The sequence below is a fragment of the Pseudophryne corroboree genome, chromosome 2 (assembly GCF_028390025.1).
Source record: "Pseudophryne corroboree isolate aPseCor3 chromosome 2, aPseCor3.hap2, whole genome shotgun sequence".
NCBI classification, from domain to species: Eukaryota; Metazoa; Chordata; class Amphibia; order Anura; family Myobatrachidae; genus Pseudophryne; species Pseudophryne corroboree.
This window is the reverse complement of record NC_086445.1, coordinates 984,359,810-984,385,225: the sequence shown is the minus strand read 5'-3', so window position 1 is coordinate 984,385,225 and position 25,416 is coordinate 984,359,810. Positions and strand designations below refer to the sequence as shown.

Here is a 25,416-nt window from a genome sequence, read left to right as displayed (position 1 = left end):
CGGTACATTTGTGTATTCGCCTCTTAGGAACAATGGTGGCGACTTTCGAAGCGCTTCAGTTCGGAAGTTTTCACTCACGTCCATTTCAACTGGATGTGCTCGCACAGTGGTCGGGCTCGCATCTGCAGATTCACCACAGGGTGAGGTTGTCGCCAAAGGCAAGGGTGTCTATATTCTGGTGGCTCAAGGTACACAATTTAACCGCAGGCGACGACTGGAATTGGATAATTCTAACGACGGACGCGAGTCTCAGAGGTTGGGGAGCTGTAGTTCAAAATTGTCAGCTCCAGGGTCTCTGGGCGGATCACGAACGATTGCTGTCTATAAATGTCCTGGAACTCCGCGCAATTTACAATGCGCTACGACAAGCAATACACTTGCTTCGGTCTCAGACTGTCCAGGTGCAGTCAGACAACGCGACGGCAGTCGCATACATCAACAAGCAATGAGGAACGAGAAGCCGCATGGCAATGCGGGATGTAGCTCGAATCCTCAATTGGGCAGAATACCACCAGGTGATATTGTCGGCAGTGTTCATTCCGGGAGTGGACACCTGGGAGGCGGATTATCTCAGCCGTCGGGATTTTCATCCAGGAGAATGGGCATTAAATCCAGAAATGTTTCACATGTTGGTCCAGAGGTGGGGTTACCCTCAAGTGGACCTGATGGCGTCTCACCACAATCACCAAACGCACCAGTAGGTGTCCAGAACGAGAGATCCAAAGGCAGGGCGGTGGATGCTCTCACAATCGCTTGGCCGTACTGCCTAGTGTATCTGGTTCCACCGTTTCCGCTGCTCCCTCTGGTGCTAAAACGGATCAAAAGAGAGTCTGTCACAGTCATACTAGTGGCGCCTCATTGGCCTCGGAGAGCTTGGTTCTCGGGTCTCCGGGGACTACTCGCACACGATCCTTGGCCGCTCCCACTACGTCCGGACTTGTTACAACAGGGTCCGTTCCTTTACCCCGATTTAGCGCGGCTGCGTTTGACAGGGTGGCTATTGAGAACGCACTCTTAAGGAGAGAGGGCATTCCAGAATCGGTTACACCAACCATGTTATGAGCTAGGAAGCCGGTTACGGCAGCTCATTATTACAGAATTTGGTGTGCCTATATAGGTTGGTGTGAAGCTCGGAAGTTTCCGACATCATCTTTCAAGTTATCCCGTCTTGTTATTTCTACAGACGGGGTTAGATGGAGGACTGCGTTTATCTACACTAAAGGTGCAGGTATCTGCGTTGTCAATTTATTTTCAAAGACGATTGGCTCTATTGCCGTCGGTACACACTTTTCTGCAAGGTGTCCTCAGAGTACAGCCTCCATTCATTCCACCTACAGCGCCATGGGACTTGAATCTGTTTTTAGATTTATTACAGTCTTCACATTTTGAAAGTGGATATTACTTGGAAAATAATTTTTCTCCTAGCCTTAGCTTCGGCAAGGCGTGTTTCAGATTTGGGTGCCTTGTCATGCAAGCCACCGTATTTGGTGTTTCATGATGACAGAGCGGAACTTCGGACGATCCTGCTTTCTTACCAAAGGTAGTGTCATCTTTTCACATCAATCAACCAATAGTAGTTCCTGTGTTAACCGGACATTCTGGAACTCTGGATGTGGTACGCGCATTACGCGTTTATGTATCCCGAACGTCTACTTTTCGTAAAACGGATACGTTGTTTGTTCTCTATGATGCTGCCAAGATAGGTTGGCCAGCTTCTAAGCAGACCTTATCCGGATGGATAAAACTGACCATACGTCAGGCTTACTTTCATGCTAGGTTACAGCCGCATACATCAGTAACAGCTCATTCCACATGTTCTGTGGGAGCTTCATGGGCATCTGGTCGTGGAGCTTCTACGACGCAGCTTTGCCGTGCGGCTACATGGTCATCAGTGCACACGTTTGTGCGCTGTTACAAGTTTGATACGTTTGCGGCATCAGCATCTAGCTTTGGTCGCCTAGTGTTACAGGTGCCAAACAGCTCTCCCGCCCACAAGGGAAACTTTGGTACGTCCCAAGAGTACTCCAGTGACCCCTAGTGGATGAAAAAGAAAATAGGATTTTGGTACTTACCAGATAAATCCTTTTCTTTGAATCCATAGGGGGCACTGGACGCCCACCCAGAGCAGTTTTACCTGGTTTGTGGTAAGCTCAGGGGATCTTATGGTAACACACTTTCACCGACTGGTTCAAATTGTAAAGTTCTATCGGTTATGGTGTCAACTGTTTAGTTGTCAGTAACGTTATGTGTCAACTTTATTGTTGTCCGTTATGTTATATGTAATTCTCCATTGTCAACCTCTCTATAGCTCCTGTTCGGCTCAGTAAAAAACACTGAGGTACTCTGGGATATGGAGGGGTGGAGAGTTCTAAATTTAAATATTCAGTGCCCTGTTTCCTGCGGAAGCCGTCCATATCCCAAGAGTACTCCAGTGCCCCCTATGGATTCAAAGAAAAGGATTTACCTGGTAAGTACCAAAATCCTATTTTTTACACTGCAATTTAGATTTCAGTTTGACTCTAACTCTCTCTGCACATGTTATATCTGGGATCCACCTTGAATTAGGCCCTATATCTGTTTTTGTGGTCAGCGTATGTCCCCACATTAATATTGTTTTAACCCTGTGTGCGCTTAGGTGAAAGCTCGTCCTACTACGCGGGAGGTAATAGCTACCTATTCTGTTGATGACATCTGTATTGAGCTCATCATTCAGCTCCCACAGAACTACCCCTTGGGTTCAATCATTGTCGAAAGCGGCCGGCGATTGGGTGTCGCCGTTCAGCAGTGGCGCAACTGGATGCTGCAACTCAACACTTACCTGACACACCAGGTGGGTTCAGTAAGCAAGTTATGCACCAGTTCTCTACTTACACAAACTAAATTACCGTTCCTTGTTTGGTTTTTAAAACCTACTCACTGCGCCATACTGAGTGTATATACAGAGGTACAGATTGAGCATTATGATAAAGAAAGGGATTATCTGTGCCTATAATAATCAGTATCTAACTAGGGCAATAAAGACACAGGCTCTGAGCAAAGTTAGAGGATTCTGTTTATATTCCCTTATACTTGTCCTCTGTCATTATAAATTCTCCTGACCTGTACATGCCAATATCACATCACCAATCTGTTAATCTAGACCACAGGTTCTCAATCTCGGTCCTCAGGACCCCACACAGTGCATGTTTTGCAGGTAACCCAGCAGGTGCACAGGTGTATTAATTACTCAGTAACACATCTTAAAAGGTCCACAGGTGGAGCCCATTGTTTCACTTGTGATTCTGTGGGGAGACCTGCAAAACATGCACTGTGTGGGGTCCCGAGGACCGAGTTTGAGAACCTGTGAGCTAGACCATCACATCATGGTCCTGATGAACAGTTGTACCATTATAGAAGATAGGAAAGGCACTACCACATAAATATGATACTTTCCTGTCTTACTTTGTTAGAAAAATACAGAGGGGGAAAATTGCCAGTGAACATTTAAATCTGGTTTTGCAAAGTACTTTCAAATGTTAAAGAAAATATTAGTTGTCCCTTAGGATGTGTATACAATTCAGTGTAAACGCGTTTCGCCTCTCCACCTTTTTGTCATTGTAGTATCCTATTCTATAATAACAATGTCATTGCTTCCATCCAGTGAGCCTAGACTACTGCGAACTGTTCTGTTATAAGAAAAGCAAAGTTATCAGTTTTAAGCTGCTTAGAAAGTTATTACTAAAATGTATTACTATAGTACTCTTCTAGTATCCATAATCATTCCTATGCAAGGTGAGAAAATAATACAAAAAGCTTCTTATTGACCTTTTTGTTTGATTTCCATAGAACGGAAGTATAATGGATGGCCTGGCCCTTTGGAAGAACAATGTGGACAAGAGGTTTGAAGGCGTTGAAGATTGCATGATCTGTTTCTCTGTTATTCATGGGTCAAATTATTCCCTACCAAAGAAAGGCTGCAGAACCTGCAAGAAGAAGTTTCACTCGGAGTGCTTGGTGAGTGCCGTAGTTAAGGAACTTTTGTGCTTGTTGGGGGAGCTGAACGCTAAGGATGATGGAGTTTCTACAACTCGGTGTCATAGGCAACAGACACGCTACACTTCTTAGCCAGTAGTCCAATGACTTCTGCTGTTGGTCAAAGCGTAAGGTCAAGTATACCCATGGAGCTTTATGTATGTGATGAAGTCGATCTGGAATGTTTTGTAGACATTTATTATGCAGAAACCATTATGTTGGCACGGTCAAAATGTTGACGTAAAATTGTTGACTGGTACACAATGTTGACGCCCAATTTTCAACCTAATCCTTAACTTTTAGCAGTAATCTTTTTTTCTCTGACGTCCTAGTGGATGCTGGGGACTCCGTCAGGACCATGGGGATTAGCGGCTCCGCAGGAGACAGGGCACAAAAATAAAGCTTTAGGATCAGGTGGTGTGCACTGGCTCCTCCCCCTATGACCCTCCTCCAAACCTCAGTTAGGTTTTTGTGCCCGTCCGAGCAGGGTGCAATCTAGGTGGCTCTCCTAAAGAGCTGCTTAGAAAAAGTTTTTAGGTTTTTTATTTTACAGTGAGTCCTGCTGGCAACAGGCTCACTGCAACGAGGGACTTAGGGGAGAAGAAGTGAACTCACCTGCGTGCAGGATGGATTGGCTTCTTAGGCTACTGGACACCATTAGCTCCAGAGGGATCGAACACAGGCCCAGCCATGGAGTCCGGTCCCGGAGCCGCGCCGCCGACCCCCTTGCAGATGCCGAAAAGTGAAGAGGTCCAGAAACCGGCGGCAGAAGACTTTTCAGTCTTCATGAGGTAGCGCACAGCACTGCAGCTGTGCGCCATTGTTGTCACACACTTCACACCAGCGGTCACGGAGGGTGCAGGGCGCTGCAGGGGGCGCCCTGGGCAGCAATGAGAATACCTTGTTCTGGCTAAAAAATACATCACATATAGCCCCTGGGGCTATATGGATGTATTTAACCCCTGCCAGGTCTCAGAAAAACGGGAGAAGAAGCCCGCCGAAAAGGGGGCGGGGCCTATTCTCCTCAGCACACAGCGCCATTTTCCCTCACAGAAATGCTGGTGGGAAGGCTCCCAGGCTCTCCCCTGCACTGCACTACAGAAACAGGGTTAAAACAGAGAGGGGGGGGCACTTATTTGGCGATATGATTATATATATTAAGATGCTATAAGGGAAAAAATAAGATTTTACTTACCGATAAATCTATTTCTCGTAGTCCGTAGTGGATGCTGGGGACTCCGTCAGGACCATGGGGATTAGCGGCTCCGCAGGAGACAGGGCACAAAAATAAAGCTTTAGGATCAGGTGGTGTGCACTGGCTCCTCCCCCTATGACCCTCCTCCAAGCCTCAGTTAGGATACTGTGCCCGGACGAGCGTACACAATAAGGAAGGATTTTGAATCCCGGGTAAGACTCATACCAGCCACACCAATCACACCGTACAACTTGTGATCTGAACCCAGTTAACAGTATGACAACGTAGGAGCCTCTGAACAGACGGCTCACAACAAGAACAACCCGATTTTTTTGTAACAATAACTATGTACAAGTAATGCAGACAATCCGCACTTGGGATGGGCGCCCAGCATCCACTACGGACTACGAGAAATAGATTTATCGGTAAGTAAAATCTTATTTTCTCTAACGTCCTAGTGGATGCTGGGGACTCCGTCAGGACCATGGGGATTATACCAAAGCTCCCAAACGGGCGGGAGAGTGCGGATGACTCTGCAGCACCGAATGAGAGAACTCCAGGTCCTCTTTAGCCAGGGTATCAAATTTGTAGAATTTTACAAACGTGTTCTCCCCCGACCACGTAGCTGTTAGGCAGAGTTGTAATGCCGAGACCCCTCGGGCAGCCGCCCAGGATGAGCCCACCTTCCTTGTGGAATGGGCCTTGACAGATTTAGGCTGTGGCAGGCCTGCCACAGAATGTGCAAGTTGAATTGTGCTACAAATCCAACAAGCAATCGTCTGCTTAGAAGCAAGAGCACCCAGCTTGTTGGGTGCATACAGTATAAACAGCGAGTCAGATTTTCTGACTCCAGCCGTCCTTGAAATATATATTTTCAATGCCCTGACAACGTCCAGCAACTTGGAATCCTCCAAATCGCTAGTAGCCGCAGGCACCACAATAGGCTGTGACAATGCTAAATTCCTTTGTCGTATAAACAACCCTTTATGAAGCTAAGAACACTGTACGCTGTTTACTTAAGAAGTACCGTAATGGTACGCTAGTTGCGTAACGATCGCTCAGCCGTAGGCGAGACGCTCAAGCGTCACGTTCGCTCACGGCCCAGGGATCACAGGACACGTTATTGGTTATGTCTAGGGTAATGATTCGCTGTAGCGTAGCATACGCTCGAGACCACGAGGAGGTCACCAGCGATGCAGACGCTTACAACACTATACCTTTATGTTAAAACCTTATACCAATGAAATACACTGAATACCTTAATGTGAGTACAGGGTGTAAGTGCAACCTTGTGTAACCTGACTATCTACAAAGCTGCTTGAGCGTCACCGACGCTCAAGTGAACACTTATCACTATAGAAAATACACAGATGCTGGTTTAGGTTCCAAGGCCTATTAACTGTATTATGTCTAATATACTTGTAAAAGGGGATAACAGTACAAATGATACACTACAATATAACAGAGACTTCCTAACCACAGAACTAAACTATAAATACAAAAAAACAATACTACACTGACCTAAATGCAATACAATACAATACTATAATACTATGAGATATATAAGAGAAAAAGAGGAGAGAGAGAGATAGAGAGAGAGAGAGAAATTGGCTCACAGAAAGACAATGATTACGGAGAGAAACTTACGCACAAAGGGTATGATCGCCTGCGCCTCGATATCCAGCTCCCGGCTATCAGCAGATAACCGTTGATGAGAGAGTGAGAGCTGGATGTGGTCGGCCTGCCTATTTATGCCCCACACACAATGCAATCTCATGGTCCTACAATCCCATTGTCCATTGGCCGAAGGAATTCGGCCCTGTATCATAACAAAAGGTCATAGGGTGATTCATACAGGTGGGCTGTGACGATTTCCAACAGCTCAGGTGGGTGGGAAACTGGGTTTCCCGCCGCATACCTGAGTATGTGTAAATAATAGAAATGGACATAAACTTCTTATGTCCATAACTATTCGCACGAGCGATTAATACGCTCCAAACCAACACCGGAACATTGCTAATTAAATACTCTTCCGATGGGTACCAAACACTGCTGTATGATTCCTGTTAGACCCTTCGTACGATATAAAGAGGGATTCCTCAGCTCTGGGACATTGTATTTTAACCAAACTTTCAGAATCTATCAAAGGGACCATGATCTATAAACTACATTAATTGTGAACATTTGTAACGAATGAGTCGCACGCTACGACTACATAAACTCTACCGTAAATACGCATACCGCGCCTGCGAGTGCACGTTATTGCGGGTATGCGAATCCACGGGAGAGCGCATGCACGCGCAGCGCGGACCAGTGTGCGGTGCAAATATGGCAACGTGCATTGAGACATTTTTCTGACTTTGACAGTCCACCCTTTGGCAGTCAATAATAACTGCCACAAAACATTTAAGGAGAAAAATGTAAGTCAGGGGTTAATTGATTTCCATGGTGGGGTAAGGAAGAAGAGAGGAGTAGGTGTGAAAAGGGTATGACCTAGTGAGATAGCAGAAGCATGTGTGTATGAATCCATGTTTGGGGGGTCATGTATCATCGTGCCGTACGTGTTGTAAATCAAGCTTCGAGGTATTGCGAAGTATACATTTGAATTCCTTCTTATCCTGTGGTACAGGTCTGTGGATGGGCTGTCAAACTCTACCGAGCTCATTTCGGCTGTGGTTGTAACAAAATGGGGATGCACATTTTAGTTGATGATACATGAATGGGGGAGGTATGTGGTTGCTGATATCTGTGCCTGTATTCCCTATCGTCTATGTGTGTCGTTACCTGAGGGTTGTAGAGATGAAGATAAAGAACACTTACGAAAAATGCAATGATATTCTATGTCAGGGAAATGTACATCTGTCGTCGAAGTTGTTTTCGGTATCTGTTGAGAGTCGTCTTCTTTGTGCTGTATTGCTCCTTAGGCATGAGCAAATAGCTTTGTCTGAGCCATCAGATTTACAAAAATGTTGGGCTAGCGTGAGTTTAAAGATACTAGGGAAACTGGGGATCCATGGCAAAGTTCATCAAGTGTCCATATTTAAAGTTGTCAAATCTTCTTCTTCGGTGCTTGTCTGTTGTCTGTATACATCTCGTCTCGTCAGCTTCCTCGTCCAAGGGGGTCTTTGTATCTTGGAGAAAAGCAGAAAAACAGGTGAAAGAAACGGACCGTATAATCGCATTTTCATCACATTCTGGTTTCTATCATTGGGTCATAAATCAAATCCAGGTTAATTACAGTTTCCTCACTCCTCAAGCTCATCACTTTTGTACTTTGTTTGCACCTCATTAAAGCCTGCCCGCATCTAAATATCAATCCAATCGATATAACGACACCCAAGATACATAGTAGAAACTTTCCAACATCCTTTATGACTCCTTGAGCCCAGTCCCCCAAACCGGAGAACCAATTTCGCGGGTTCAACCATGACACCCAACCAGTCAGCTCATTACCTACAGCAGCAAGGGTGAGATTGTGTTTTCGACGAAATTCCCACTTCAATTGGAGAATATCGTCCATCTTTTGGTCTATGACCTCTACCGGATCCTCGGTGCTATTTGTGATATACGTGCAACACTTTATGCCGTACTGTGTTGCCAATGTAACACAATATCCGCCTGTTACTGCTGTAAGATAATTAAGAACCATCCTATGCTGAACTAGTTCTGTTTTGTAAGCTTGAAGTTCTCTTCCAGTGTATCTAAACGTGTCATCATACATTTCAGTGATATTATCTAACAAATTGGCGAGTGCGGAAATGTATCTATAATTCATCACTCCCCGAGCGGTACGAGTGAAATCTAACGCTACCAGAACCTGAATCCCGGTGGATTCATGGATAAGATCAGAGGCCGGATGCTCTAACCTTTCTGACAGTTGTCTTTTAACCCGGTGCTCGTAGTGAGTGTGAGTATAAGGAGCTTGGGCACCACGGTGTATGTCCTTCATTTTGTCATGTGTAACAGTCATCACTTCAGGCAATACTTTTCCAATATAACACAATCCTTCAGAGTTTGGGGCAAGCCACTTGTACGCCTTTCTCCCGCATATGAAATATGCATCATCGGGGAGAACATATGGGACGGAGAAGGACATGACCATGTTACAAACCTTCCAGGTGAAATCTCCTGACCCTAATTCTTCCATCTGCTTAATGCACGTATCGGTTTGTACGATACGTGCACAGTATCCTGGTGATACCTCTCCAACTCTAGTAATCCTATTTCCTAAGGTATATCGATACCGAAAAGATTTTCCTCTACTGGCTATATGGCGTACGAGCTCTGTATCTGTAGGCATTCTATCTGCTCTGTGTGAAAAGGTCATGGTAAGGTTGCTCCATGACACTTCCCAATTTCCCGGTTTTCTGGGATTGGAGATGTTAAAACATAAGAGGGACCTATCCACATGGTATTGGTGGAGCTTCAAACTAGGAGGGCTGGAGATATTAAACCTCCGGTCCACCGGTCTCCCACCACTTAGCTCAAGTACCTCCCCTATCGTTAAAGGAAATGGTACTAGCCCTGATTTGCTGTGACCCTGAGGTACTTGAGAGCATACCCAACAATCTGTTTGGTTTAACACGTTACCCACTAAGGAGTGATAGTCACTCAATGGATGCCGGTCTATATGGATATTAAAACTAGATTGGCATTTCTTTATGCATCCATCTTCAACCAGATTATCACAGAGCCTACAGATACAATTTTCTTCAGCTAACAATCCATCACAATTTCTTCTATCGGATCGTTTTCTGATACTCGCCTTTGCTTGTTGGTTTGGTTGATCTTGGAAAACTACGCCTCCATCATCATAATCGGAACCCATTCCAGAACCTCTTTCGACCTCTATGGTACTCTCGCCGGAACAGACTGCTCTGGTCAACATCATGGTTAACGGGAAAAATCCATATCACAGTCTCTTGGGGCAAGTCCATCTTACAGGAGGAGAAAAGAAGAAATTTGTAAATGGGGTATAAGAAAATCAGTTTGAGGGGGAGAGAACTCGTTACGATAATAAGTTCTCTCGTCTTGTTGTTCTTCTTGTTCTGCTGTCCTCTCAAAGGTGTTGTCTCTCAGTCTTCAAAAACGATCATTCTGGTGATGCAATATTCCTTCCTAACCGACGATCTTTCTGTAAGGAGCAAAAATCTGGCATTACCATTGGTCCAACTGAGGGGTGACATACCATCTTTAAATCATGGAAACATGAGTGAGAAGAGAGAGAAAATAAAAACAAAAGAGATAGAGAACAATTCATGTGCATATATACATTACATAACTCGACAATAACCATCAATAAGAGAAGAGAAACAAAGCATTTTTAAACATTGTCAACATTAAGAAAACATTGTCAGACTATTTGGCTGTCGTATCTACGTGTCTAATGGTTTCCTTGAGCAGTCCCTCCCCACCAGCACTTGCATTATTCCACTGTCTGTATCTGGCCAGAATACATTGTGGTGGATAGGTCATGCTGGGGTTTGGTAGACTTCTGCAAGGACCAAGCGAATATGCAATGTTTGAATTCTTACCAATAATCGTCAGAGATGGGGATAGAGAGAGGGAGAGAAAAACATTTTTCACAAATACATTTACAACTTTTCACCTGGTCATTCCTGTGTCTTTAGTGAATGACCTCCCACTTCATTAACCGTTACTTCAGGCTTGCCTCCATTCCTAATAATCACCTTTCCTGCCTATGTGATCCTTGATTATAATGGTGTGTATTGTAATTTTGCTCATTTCTTGGTCTAGGGGGTCTGATTTTATGTGGGCTGTTGCAGTTACTGGCATAATGCCCTTCTCTTTTGCACAGATCACAAATCCTTAAGTTCCTCCATGTGCCAATGGCCTGGGGTTTTGGTTGATTTGATGCCTCCTCAAACGCTTGGATGCTCATCACCATCAACCGCTTTCCCTGTACCTACCTGATTCCTTGGATACCATGATTATGTCGTTGTCTAGGGAGTTGATATGCCTTCTGTGAATCTTTGATCATACAGTTAGATCTTTCCTAGGATCTGGGTAATCAGACATGATTGATCTCAATTCTGTCCGGGACCAGGGATGGCGCATTGCACTGTCCTTGACGGGAATGGTTCCCTGATCGTCAGTCTTCCCATTGGGGACTGTGATCACCCTGACAGGACTAAACTCAATTACATCACCTTGTTTTGGTCTTATAATATGGGGTACATTTGTTTGTGCGTGATATAAAACATTGTACGTACCTGTGGACACGACCTCACCTGACCCTCCGTTAGGGGGTTTGATTATTGCCTTTACCAATTTGGTCGTGTCCACCTGGATGTCTTGTAGGATGGCTTCTGGAAGAGGTGCCGACATCGTTCTGGGCTCACTTTCTTGTTTGTATTCCTGAGGGAGGTTTGACATGGGGTGCAGCTTGCACAGGTTAATAGTTGTACATTCAACAGTATTACAATAATCATTGTTACATTTATTACACTTATTCTTATAATCTATATTATAGTTGCTAAGAGCGTTTTTATTGTTCCACCTTTGTGCTTTTCTCTCCGCAATCAACTCCTCTCCTGCTGCCATATCTCTCCTCTCAAGATAAGAGTCAGAAAAGTCAATAGACTCTTTTTGTAATTCACTTTCCTGTTGCCATAACTGTAAATATTCATAATGTTTATTTTGTCTCTTCGTTGGTTCAACGAGACTTATCCTCCTCCTTAAATTTTGTAACACTACTGGACTGAAGCTACCTATTCTTGGGAATTTGTCCCTGTCTTGTACAGTCATTCTCTCCCATTCATCACATAAAACTTCAGCGTGATTTCCATATTTCTTACACATCACATATCGTGCCGACCCGATGGATCGGTTCTCTGAATCAACCCGAACCGAGGTTGATCGCCCCCTACCTGAACAAATGGCCCCCATAATCTGCAGGCGTTGCCTATTCCTCCTTGAATATCAAGGCTTTCAGCGAACCCTTACAAACAAACCAAGATGTCCTTGGGCAGGCCGGCGGTGGTGGTTTATCAAGTACCCCACTTACTTCTCGCCCACGTTGGCCTGTGCTGCAATCACTGTAGCCAGAGCTGCTGTACCCAACCTAGGGCCCCTGTGAACCTTTATTTACTGGAACATATGAGGGTTACCCGCAGGACACTTACTCTTTCCAGTAAAGTTGGGGTTGTTAGATAGTTCCTGAGTGACCAGCGAACTTCCCTTCCAAAAATAAAAAATTACACAAATCACGTCAGAATGTACAGATAGCGTTTGTGACCACTTTACTCTAATGGTATTAGGTCAGATTACTAACTACTGCACACAATAACGTGCGGTCCAATCGTTCAGTATACGAGCACTACTTGTCATGTACTGAAAGATCAATGGAATCTATGTTTCCGGCTGCGATTCCTTCAGCCAGAGCTTGTATGGCCTATATGGGTTCTGCACCAACACCCCAGGCGTTGTGCCACTGTACTTTTATAGCGGACCTCTTTGTTACCTTATGACCTCCTGGTCTGTTTTACCTTATGACCTCCTGGTCTTGTTACCTTATGGTCCGCTATACTCTAATGCTCAAATATTATTTAACCAGGGATGCCTCCCTAGCCACCGTATATGTCACTTACACGTATGTCCCTTGACGAGTACCCGGCTTTCCTTTTGGTTCCACCTTAAAGTTATATAAACTTTTGTATACAAAACACACTCACTCAACACATGTACACTTTTGTTTCTATATCTATTTCTGCGCAGAAATTGTCTTTAGGCCAACAGTGTTACCAATTAGGAGCAGGATCTGTTAAACTAAATTTCCGATTTTCCAAAAATAGATTTGCGTTATTTACCGCTTCGCGTTATCTACCGCTGTGCGTTACTTATCGCCTTGCGCTAATTATCGCTTTGCGCTAATTCAACTTTTTCGTGACTTGAGCTACGTGAGCGTAACCGGACGCTACGTTGCGTAATGTACGCTGCGTGCGTCTGCCTTTTGGATTGCGTACGCTAGTCTTTGTTAGCGACACGTGTACGCAATGCAAAGGATCCACCGTAACACAATATATTTTTATCAATGTAAATGATCCCTGATCATCTACCGCAATCCACACTGACTGCCTTGTATCTCAGACAAACCGTGTGTTGTTCTATACTTTAACTATTACCTCTACTATGAAATAACAGCAAATCTCTTTTTAGCACTTTCTATCAACTATAAAATTGGCAAACAGGAATAGTGATATACGAAAAATGAAACAGAAATGCAGATATATGTATGCGTGCGTGTATACGCAAGACAGAAGAGAAATAAAAGTTTTAAAAGACACAAGCGTTTTGTTCTTACTTCCGGTTACCGGGTTCCTTCAGCACTCTTTATCTAAGCGAAGCAGACGCTTATCCCGCCAGCACTATGAGACAACCTCCCACCCTTTGCTGGAGGGATAATGTCTGCTGATCTACCTAGTGCAGATGTGAGAAGTATAGGACGAGCCCGCAATTGACAATGCTAAATTCCTTTGTCGTATAAACAACCCTTTATGAAGCTAAGAACACTGTACGCTGTTTACTTAAGAAGTACCGTAATGGTACGCTAGTTGCGTAACGATCGCTCAGCCGTAGGCGAGACGCTCAAGCGTCACGTTCGCTCACGGCCCAGGGATCACAGGACACGTTATTGGTTATGTCTAGGGTAATGATTCGCTGTAGCGTAGCATACGCTCGAGACCACGAGGAGGTCACCAGCGATGCAGACGCTTACAACACTATACCTTTATGTTAAAACCTTATACCAATGAAATACACTGAATACCTTAATGTGAGTACAGGGTGTAAGTGCAACCTTGTGTAACCTGACTATCTACAAAGCTGCTTGAGCGTCACCGACGCTCAAGTGAACACTTATCACTATAGAAAATACACAGATGCTGGTTTAGGTTCCAAGGCCTATTAACTGTATTATGTCTAATATACTTGTAAAAGGGGATAACAGTACAAATGATACACTACAATATAACAGAGACTTCCTAACCACAGAACTAAACTATAAATACAAAAAAACAATACTACACTGACCTAAATGCAATACAATACAATACTATAATACTATGAGATATATAAGAGAAAAAGAGGAGAGAGAGAGATAGAGAGAGAGAGAGAAATTGGCTCACAGAAAGACAATGATTACGGAGAGAAACTTACGCACAAAGGGTATGATCGCCTGCGCCTCGATATCCAGCTCCCGGCTATCAGCAGATAACCGTTGATGAGAGAGTGAGAGCTGGATGTGGTCGGCCTGCCTATTTATGCCCCACACACAATGCAATCTCATGGTCCTACAATCCCATTGTCCATTGGCCGAAGGAATTCGGCCCTGTATCATAACAAAAGGTCATAGGGTGATTCATACAGGTGGGCTGTGACGATTTCCAACAGCTCAGGTGGGTGGGAAACTGGGTTTCCCGCCGCATACCTGAGTATGTGTAAATAATAGAAATGGACATAAACTTCTTATGTCCATAACTATTCGCACGAGCGATTAATACGCTCCAAACCAACACCGGAACATTGCTAATTAAATACTCTTCCGATGGGTACCAAACACTGCTGTATGATTCCTGTTAGACCCTTCGTACGATATAAAGAGGGATTCCTCAGCTCTGGGACATTGTATTTTAACCAAACTTTCAGAATCTATCAAAGGGACCATGATCTATAAACTACATTAATTGTGAACATTTGTAACGAATGAGTCGCACGCTACGACTACATAAACTCTACCGTAAATACGCATACCGCGCCTGCGAGTGCACGTTATTGCGGGTATGCGAATCCACGGGAGAGCGCATGCACGCGCAGCGCGGACCAGTGTGCGGTGCAAATATGGCAACGTGCATTGAGACATTTTTCTGACTTTGACAGTTGGTTCAGGTGAAACGCTGACACCACCTTAGGCAGAAAATGAGGACGCGTCCGCAGTTCTGCCCTGTCCGAATGGAAAATCAGATATGGGCTTTTATACGATAAAGCCGCCAATTCTGACACTCTCCTGGCTGAAGCCAGGGCCAGTAGCATGGTTACTTTCCATGTAAGATATTTCAAATCCGCCGATTTGAGTGGCTCAAACCAATGGGATTTGAGAAAATCCAAAACTACATTAAGGTCCCACGGAGCCACTGGGGGCACAACCGGGGCTGTATATGTAGTACTCCTTTTACAAAAGTCTGGACTTCAGGAACTGAAGCCAATTCTTTCTGAAAGAAAATAGACAGGGCCGAAATTTGAACCTTAATGGACCCCAACTTGAGGCCCATAGACAATCCTGTTTGCAGGAAATGTAGGAATCGACCCAATTGAAATTCCTCCGTGGGGGCCTTCCTGGCCTCACACCACGCAACATATTTTCTCCAAATGCGGTGATAATGTTGTGCAGTCACCTCCTTCCTGGCTTTAACCAGTGTAGGAATGACCTCTTCTGGAATGCCTTTTTCCCTTAGAATTCGGCGTTCAACCGCCACGCCGTCAAACGCAGCCGCGGTAAGTCTTGGAATAGACACGGTCCCTGCTGAATCAGGTCCCGTCTTAGAGGTAGAGGCCACGGATTTTCCGTGAGCATCTCCTGAAGTTCCGGGTACCAAGTTCTTCTTGGCCAATCCGGAGCCACGAGTATCGTTCTTACTCCCCTTTGCCGTATAATTCTCAGTACTTTGGGTATGAGAGGCAGAGGAGGAAACACATACACTGACTGGAACACCCACGGTGTTACCAGAGCGTCCACAGCTATTGCCTGAGGGTCTCTTGACCTGGCGCAATACCTGTCCAGTTTTTTGTTGAGGCGAGACGCCATCATATCCACCTTTGGTTTTTCCCAACGGTTCACAATCATGTGGAAGACTTCTGGATGAAGTCCCCACTCTCCCGGGTGTAGATCGTGTCTGCTGAGGAAGTCTGCTTCCCAGTTGTCCACTCCCGGAATGAACACTGCTGACAGTGCTATCACATGATCTTCCGCCCAGCGAAGAATCCTTGCAGCTTCTGCCATTGCTCTCCTGCTTCTTGTGCCGCCCTGTCTGTTTACGTGGGCGACTGCCGTGATGTTGTCCGACTGGATCAACACCGGCTGACCCTGAAGCAGGGGTTTTGCCAGGCTTAGAGCATTGTAAATCGCTCTTAGCTCCAGTATATTTATGTGAAGAGACATCTCCAGGCTTGACCATACTCCCTGGAAGTTTCTTCCCTGTGTGACCGCTCCCCAGCCTCTCAGACTGGCATCCGTGGTCACCAGGACCCAGTCCTGTATGCCGAATCTGCGGCCTTCTAACAGATGAGCACTGTGCAACCACCACAGAAGAGACACCCTTGTCCGTGGCGATAAGGTTATCCGCTGATGCATCTACAGATGCGACCTGGACCATTTGTCCAGCAGATCCCACTGAAAAGTTTGTGCGTGGAATCTGCCGAATGGGATTGCTTCGTAAGAAGCCACCATCTTTCCCAGGACTCTTGTGCATTGATGCACAGACACTTTTCCTGGTTTTAGGAGGTTCCTGACAAGTTCGGATAACTCCTTGGCTTTCTCCTCCGGAAGAAACACCTTTTTCTGAACCGTGTCCAGAATCATTCCCAGGAACAGCAGACGTGTTGTCGGGGTCAACTGAGATTTTGGAAAATTCAGAATCCACCCGTGTTGTTGCAGCACTACTTGGGTTAGTGCTACTCCGTCCTCCAGCTGTTCTCTGGACCTTGCCCTTATCAGGAGATCGTCCAAGTAAGGGATAATTAATACGCCTCTTCTTCGCAGAAGAATCATCATTTCGGCCATTACCTTGGTAAAGACCCGAGGTGCCGTGGACAATCCAAACGGCAGCGTCTGAAACTGATAATGACAGTTTTGCACCACGAACCTGAGGTACCCTTGATGTGAAGGGCAAATTGGGACATGCAGGTAAGCATCTTTTTATGTCCAGGGACACCATAAAGTCCCCTTCTTCCAGATTCGCTATCACTGCTCTGAGTGATTCCATCTTGAACTTGAATTTTTGTATGTACAGGTTCAAAGATTTCAGATTTAGAATAGGTCTTACCGAGCCGTCCGGCTTCGGTACCACAAATAGCGTGGAGTAATACCCCTTTCCCTGTTGTAGGAGGGGTACCTTGACTATCACCTGCTGAGAAAACAGCTTGTGAATGGCTTCCAATACCGTCGCCCTGTCTGAGGGAGACGTTGGCAAAGCAGACTTTAGGAACCGGCGAGGGGGAGACTTCTCGAATTCCAACCTGTAACCCTGAGATACTACCTGCAGGATCCAGGGGTCCACCTGTGAGCAAGCCCACTGCGCGCTGAAATTCTTGAGTCGACCCCCCACCGTTCCTGAGTCCGCTTGTAAAGCCCCAACGTCATGCTGAGGGCTTTGCAGAACCCGCGGAGGGCTTCTGTTCCTGGGAAGGAGCTGCTTGCTGCCCTCTCTTACCCTTTCCTCTGCCTCGGGGCAGATATGACTGTCCTTTTGCCCGCTTGTTCTTATAGGACCGAAAGGACTGCGGCTGAAAAGACGGTGTCTTTTTCTGTAGGGAGGGGGTCTGAGGTAAAAAGGTGGATTTCCCGGCAGTTGCCGTGGCCACCAAATCCGATAGACCGACGCCAAATAATTCCTCCCCTTTATACGGCAATACTTCCATATGCCGTTTGGAATCCGCATCACCTGACCACTGTCGTGTCCATAAACTTCTTCTGGCAGATATGGACATCGCACTTACTCTCGATGCCAGAGTGCAAATATCCCTCTGAGCATCTCGCATATAAAGAAAAGCATCCTTTAATTGCTCTAAAGTCTGTAAAATACTGTCCCTATCCAGGGTATCAATATTTTCAGTCAGGGAATCCGACCAGACCACCCCAGCACTGCACATCCAGGCTGAGGCGATGGCTGGTCGCAGTATAACACCAGTATGTGTGTATATACTTTTTAGGGTAGTTTCCAGCCTCCTATCAGCTGGATCCTTGAAGGCGGCCGTATCAGGAGACGGTAACGCCACTTGTTTTGATAAGCGTGTGAGCGCCTTATCCACCTTAGGGGGTGTTTCCCAGCGCGCCCTAACCTCTGGCGGGAAAGGGTATAATGCCAATAACTTTTTTGAAATTAGCACTTTTCTATCTGGGTTAACCCACGCTTCATCACATACATCATTCAATTCCTCTGATTCAGGAAAAACTACAGGTAGTTTTTTCACCCCCCACATAATACCCCTTTTTGTGGTACTTGTAGTATCAGAGATATGCAAAGCCTCCTTCATTGCCGTGATCATATAACGTGTGGCCCTACTGGAAAATACGTTTGTTTCTTCACCGTCGACACTAGATTCAGTGTCCGTGTCTGGGTCTGTGTCGACCGACTGAGGTAAAGGGCGTTTTACAGCCCCTGACGGTGTCTGAGACGCCTGGGCAGGTACTAACTGGTTTGCCGGCCGTCTCATGTCGTCAACTGATTTTTGTAATGTGCTGACATTATCACGTAATTCCATAAACAAAGCCATCCATTCCGGTGTCGACTCCCTGGGGGGTGACATCACCATTACCGGCAATTGCTCTGCCTCCACACCAACATCGTCCTCATACATGTCGACACACACGTACCGACACACAGCAGACACACAGGGAATGCTCTATTGAAGACAGGACCCCACTAGCCCTTTGGGGAGACAGAGGGAGAGTTTGCCAGCACACACCCAAGCGCTATAATATATATGGGAACAACCCTATATAAGTGTTGTATCCTTATAGCAGCTTAAATATAGTAATATCGCCAAAAAAAGTGCCCCCCCTCTCTGTTTTACCCTGTTTCTGTAGTGCAGTGCAGGGGAGAGTCCTGGGAGCCTTCCTCACAGCGGAGCTGAGCAGGAAAATGGCGCTGTGTGCTGAGGAGAATAAGCCCCGCCCCCTATTTCGGCGGGCTCTTCTCCGGAGTTTGTGAGATCTGGCAGGGGTTAAATACATCCATATAGCCTCAAGGGCTATATGTGATGTATTTTTAGCCATAAAAAGGTATTATACATTGCTGCCCAGGGCGCCCCCCCAGCGCCCTGCACCCTCCGTGACCGCTGTATGAAGTGTGCTGACAACAATGGCGCACAGCTGCAGTGCTGTGCGCTACCTCAGGAAGACTGAAAAGTCTTCTGCCGCCTGCTTCTGGACCTCTTCCATCTTCGGCATCTGCAAGGGGGGTCGGCGGCGCGGCTCCGGGACCGGACTCCATGGCTGGGCCTGTGTTCGATCCCTCTGGAGCTAATGCTGTCCAGTAGCCTAAGAAGCCAATCCATCCTGCACGCAGGTGAGTTGACTTCTCTCCCCTAAGTCCCTCGATGCAGTGAGCCTGTTGCCAGCAGGACTCACTGAAAATAAAAAACCTAAAAACTTTTTCTAAGCAGCTCTTTAGGAGAGCCACCTAGATTGCACCCTGCTCGGACGGGCACAAAAACCTAACTGAGGCTTGGAGGAGGGTCATAGGGGGAGGAGCCAGTGCACACCACCTGATCCTAAAGCTTTATTTTTGTGCCCTGTCTCCTGCGGAGCCGCTAATCCCCATGGTCCTGACGGAGTCCCCAGCATCCACTAGGACGTTAGAGAAACACTTATATAAAGGTTGTCCCTGTATAATTATAGCGTTTTGGTGTGTGCTGGCAAACTCTCCCTCTGTCTCTCCAAAGGGCTAGTGGGGTCCTGTCCTCTATCAGAGCATTCCCTGTGTGTGTGTGCTGTGTGTCGGTACGTGTGTGTCGACATGTATGAGGACGATGTTGGTGAGGAGGCGGAGCAATTGCCTGTAATGGTGATGTCACTCTCTAGGGAGTCGACACCGGAATGGATGGCTTATTTAAGGAATTACGTGATAATGTCAACACGCTGCAAGGTCGGTTGACGACATGAGACGGCCGGCAAACCAATTAGTACCTGTCCAGGCGTCTCAAACACCGTCAGGGGCGTTAAAACGTCCTTTTACCTCAGTCGGTCGACACAGACACAGACACGGACACTGACTCCAGTGTCGACGGTGAAGAAACAAACGTATTTTCCTTTAGGGCCACACGTTACTTGTTAAGGGCAATGAAGGAGGTGTTACATATTTCTGATACTACAAGTACCACAAAAAAGGGTATTATGTGGAGTGTGAAAAAACTACCTGTAGTTTTTCCTGAATCAGATATATTAAATGAAGTGTGTGATGTTGCGTGGGTTTCCCCCGATAGAAAATTATTGGCGGTATACCCTTTCCCGCCAGAAGTTAGGGCGCGTTGGGAAACACCCCTTAGGGTGGATAAGGCGCTCACACGCTTATCAAAACAAGTGGCGGTACAGTCTCCAGATAGGGCCGCCCTCAAGGAGCCAGCTGATAGGAGGCTGGAAAATATCCTAAAAAGTATATACACACATACTGGTGTTATACTGCGACCAGCGATCGCCTCAGCCTGGATGTGCAGCGCTGGGGTGGCTTGGTCGGATTCCCTGACTGAAAATATTGATACCCTTGACAGGGACAGTATTTTATTGACTATAGAGCATTTAAAGGATGCATTTCTATATATGCGAGATGCACAGAGGGATATTTGCACTCTGGCATCAAGAGTAAGTGCGATGTCCATATCTGCCAGAAGTTGTTTATGGACACGACAGTGGTCAGGTGATGCAGATTCCAAACGGCACATGGAAGTATTGCCGTATAAAGGAGAAAAAGACAACGTCTTTTCAGCCTCAGTCCTTTCGTCCCCATAAGGGCAAGCGGGCAAAAGGCCAGTCATATCTGCCATGGGATAGAGGAAAGGGAAGAAGACTGCAGCAGGCAGCCCATTCCCAGGAACAGAAGCCCTCCACCGCTTCTGCCAAGTCCTCAGCATGACGCTGGGGCCGTACAAGCGGACTCAGGTGCGGTGGGGGGTCGTCTCAAGAGTTTCAGCACGCAGTGGGCTCACTCGCAAGTGGACCCCTGGATCCTACAAGTAGTATCCCAGGGGTACAGATTGGAGATTCGAGACGTCTCCCCCTCGCAAGTTCCTGAAGTCTGCTTTACCAACGTCTCCCTCCGACAGGGAGGCAGTAGTGGAAACAATTCACAAGCTGTATTCCCAGCAGGTGATAATCAAAGTACCTCTCCTACAACAAGGAAAGGGGTATTATTCCACACTATATTGTGGTACTGAAGCCAGACGGCTCGGTGAGACCTATTCTAAATCTGAAATATTTGAACACTTACATACAAAGGTTCAAATCAAGATGGAGTCACTCAGAGCAGTGATAGCGAACCAGGAAGAAGGGGACTATATGGTGTCCCGGGACATCAGGGATGCTTACCTCCATGTCCCAATTTGCCCTTCTCACCAAGGGTACCTCAGGTTCGTGGTACAGAACTGTCACTATCAGTTTCAGACGCTGCCGGTTGGATTGTCCACGGCACCCCGGGTCCTTACCAAGGTAATGGCCGAAATGATGATTCTTCTTCAAAGAAAATGGACGATCTCCTGATAAGGGCAAGGTCCAGAGAACAGTTGGAGGTCGGAGTAGCACTATCTCAAGTAGTTCTACGACAGCACGGGTGGATTCTAAATATTCCAAAACCGCAGCTGTTTCCGACGACACGTCTGCTGTTCCTAGGGATGATTCTGGACACAGTCCAGAAAAAGGTGTTTCTCCCGGAGAAGAAAGCCAGGGAGTTATCCGAGCTAGTCAGGAACCTCCTAAAACCAGGAAAAGTGTCAGTGCATCATTGCACAAGGGTCCTGGGAAAAATGGTGGCTTCTTACGAAGCGATTCCATTCGGCAGATTTCACGCAAGAACTTTTCAGTGGGATCTGCTGGAAAAATGGTCCGGATCGCATCTTCAGATGCATCAGCGGATAACCCTGTCTCCAAGGACAAGGGTGTTTCTTCTGCGGTGGCTGCAGAGTGCTCATCTACTAAAGGGCCGCAGATTCGGCATTCAGGACTGGGTCCTGGTGACCACGGATGCCAGCCTGAGAGGCTGGGGAGCAGTCACACAAGGAAAAAAAAAAAAAAAAAAAAATTTCCAGGGAGTGTGATCAAGTCTGGAGACTTCTCTCCACATAAATATACTGGAGCTAAGGGCAATTTACAATGTTCTAAGCTTAGCAAGACCTCTGCTTCAAGGTCAGCCGGTATTGATCCAGTGGGACAACATCACGGCAGTCGCCCACGTAAACAGACAGGGCGGCACAAGAAGCAGGAGGGCAATGGCAGAAACTGCAAAGATTCTTCGCTGGGCGAAAAATCATGTGATAGCACTGTCAGCAGTGTTCATTCCGGGAGTGGACAACTGGGAAGCAGACTTCCTCAGCAGGCACGACCTCCACCCGGGAGAGTGGGGACTTCATCGGGAAGTATTCCACATGATTGTGAACCGTTGGGAAAGACCAAAGGTGGACATGATGGCGTCCCGCCTGAACAAAAAACTGGACAGGTATTGCGCCAGGTCAAGAGACCCTCAAGCAATAGCTGTGGACGTTCTGGTAACACCGTGGGTGTACCAGTCGGTGTATGTGTTCCCTCCTCTGCTTCTCATACCCAAGGTACTGAGAATTATAAGACGTAGAGGAGTAAGAACTATACTCGTGGCTCCGGATTGGCCAAGAAGGACGTGGCACCCGGAACTTCAAGAAATGCTCACAGAGGACTCATGGCCTCTGCCGCTAAGAAGGGACTTGCTTCAGCAAGTACCAGGTCTGTTCCAAGACTTACCGCGGCTGCGTTTGACGGCATGGCGGTGGAACGCCGGATCCTAAGGGAAAAAGGCATTCCGGAAGAGGTCATTCCTACCCTGGTCAAAGCCAGGAAGGAGGTGACCGCACAACATTATCACCACATGTGGCGAAAATATGTTGCGTGGTGTGAGGCCAGGAAGGCCCCACGAAGAAATTTCAACTCGGTCGATTCCTGCATTTCCTGAAAACAGGAGTGTCTATGGGCCTCAAATTGGGGTCCATTAAGGTTCAAATTTCGGCCCTGTCAATTTTCTTCCAGAAAGAATTGGCTTCAGTTCCTGAAGTCCAGAAGTTTGTCAAGGGAGTATTGCATATACAACCCCCTTTTTGTGCCTCCAGTGGCACTGTGGGATCTCAACGTAGTTCTGGGATTCCTCAAATCACATTTGAAAATATAGGTTTCCAGGACGGCTGGAGTCAGGAAAACTGACTTGCTGTTATCCTGTATGCACCCAACAAACTGGGTGCTCTTGCTTCTAAGCAGACGATTGCTCGTTGGATTTGTAGCACATTTCAACTTGCACATTCTGTGGCAGGCCTGCCACAGCCTAAATCTGTCAAGGCCCATTCCACAAGGAAGGTGGGCTCATCCTGGGCGGCTGCCCGAGGGGTCTCGGCATTACAACTCTGCCGAGCAGCTACGTGGTCGGGGGAGAACACGTTTGTAAAATTCTACAAATTTGATACCCTGGCTAAAGAGGACCTGGAGTTCTCTCATTCGGTGCTGCAGAGTCATCCGCACTCTCCCGCCCGTTTGGGAGCTTTGGTATAATCCCCATGGTCCTGACGGAGTCCCCAGCATCCACTAGGACGTCAGAGAAAATAAGATTTTACTTACCGATAAATCTATTTCTCGTAGTCCGTAGTGGATGCTGGGCGCCCATCCCAAGTGCGGATTGTCTGCAATACTTGTACATAGTTATTGTTACAAAAAAATCGGGTTGTTGTTGTTGTGAGCCGTCTGTTCAGAGGCTCCTACGTTTGTCATACTGTTAACTGGGTTCAGATCACAAGTTGTACGGTGTGATTGGTGTGGCTGGTATTAGTCTTACCCGGGATTCAAAATCCTTCCTTATTGTGTACGCTCGTCCGGGCACAGTATCCTAACTGAGGTTTGGAGGAGGGTCATAGGGGGAGGAGCCAGTGCACACCACCTGATCCTAAAGCTTTATTTTTGTGCCCTGTCTCCTGCGGAGCCGCTAATCCCCATGGTCCTGACGGAGTCCCCAGCATCCACTACGGACTACGAGAAATAGATTTATCGGTAAGTAAAATCTTATTTTTTTTTTTTTTTGAATAGAGTATTTTTATTCAACAAGGATAAAATCGTTACTGACCTTTCAGTGTACACTGGGAACTTCAATTATTATTACACAATATGTTCATGCCCATATCCTTCTCAAACAATATATATAATGCGTGATGAAGCTGGTAGTCGCAGGACAGTATATTTCATTGTATATTCAGTGTATTCATTCCGCATATACCAGGTTCTCTGAAGTCTGCAGTCAGTGTCAAACACATACTAACATTTCTTGTTTCCTCCCCGAAATACTGCAATAACCCCCCCCCCCCCCACCCCCCAACTATAAGGCCTGATAAAGCCTACAAACCATAAACAGAGCAAATCAAAACAACTCCATCTAGCCTAGATTCATACAGTTGTGCGAGGTGAGGTGCGTAATCCCTATAGTGTGTGATACGGGAGAGGAGCCTGGCTCGTCCCCCCGGGACCCAGGCAGCTGGGCTGTCGTAGAAGGCGTGCGGCATGTCAATTAATGAATTCTTTAAATTCTAAATTCTAAGGGCAGGGGAAAAATATGTAGAATTAATCCAATGGGACCATATCTTCTCATGTTTAGGAAGGGCATCATTTTTCATGTAGATATACCGATCCTTCAGTACTATGTCATTTACCAGGGCCTTAAAAGCAGACATCGTAGGGGAATGTGGGGCCATCCATGTCCGCGCAATACACACCTTGGCGAGGGCGCAGATACTGCGAGCATACAAGTCCTCCCACCTAGACCCAGATTCAGGTCCCCCCATTCCCAGAATGCTAAATCCCGGAGTCAACATTCCTCTCGGTATCCCCGTACGTTCCAGAATCGACCCGATCCCAGCCCAAAACGCCTGTAAGGATGGACACTCCCACACCAGGTGCCAGAACGATCCGCCAGCGACCCCGCATTTAGGACAGGCGGCTGCGCCACCAGCCCCAAATCTGGCCAACCTATTCGGTGTCATATATGATCTATGTAATATAAAGAGTTGGATTTGTTGGAACCGTAGTGATTTGGTGACCTGGTTTGAGTTCCCCAGCGCCACCTCCCAGTCCTCAAAATCTATGGGGCCCAGATCACGCTCCCAGCGCTCCCGAAGGTTTGAGAGCGGGTCCGCATGAATTATTTTTATAAGGTACGAATAAGTGAAGGAGATCACCTTAACCCGACCCAATGCGCATAGAA

General features: G+C 46.5%; 1 protein-coding gene across 1 annotated transcript in view; it reads left to right on the top strand.

Moving 5' to 3' along the window:
• LTN1 (listerin E3 ubiquitin protein ligase 1) overlaps positions 1-25,416 on the top strand; it is a 179,649-nt gene that overhangs the window by 141,187 nt on the left and 13,046 nt on the right. Inside the window, exons 28-29 of the mRNA XM_063956390.1 lie at positions 2,636-2,830; positions 3,826-3,993. Of these exons, the coding sequence (XP_063812460.1) occupies positions 2,636-2,830; positions 3,826-3,993 (363 nt within the window). The remainder of the gene's footprint in view (positions 1-2,635; positions 2,831-3,825; positions 3,994-25,416) is intronic.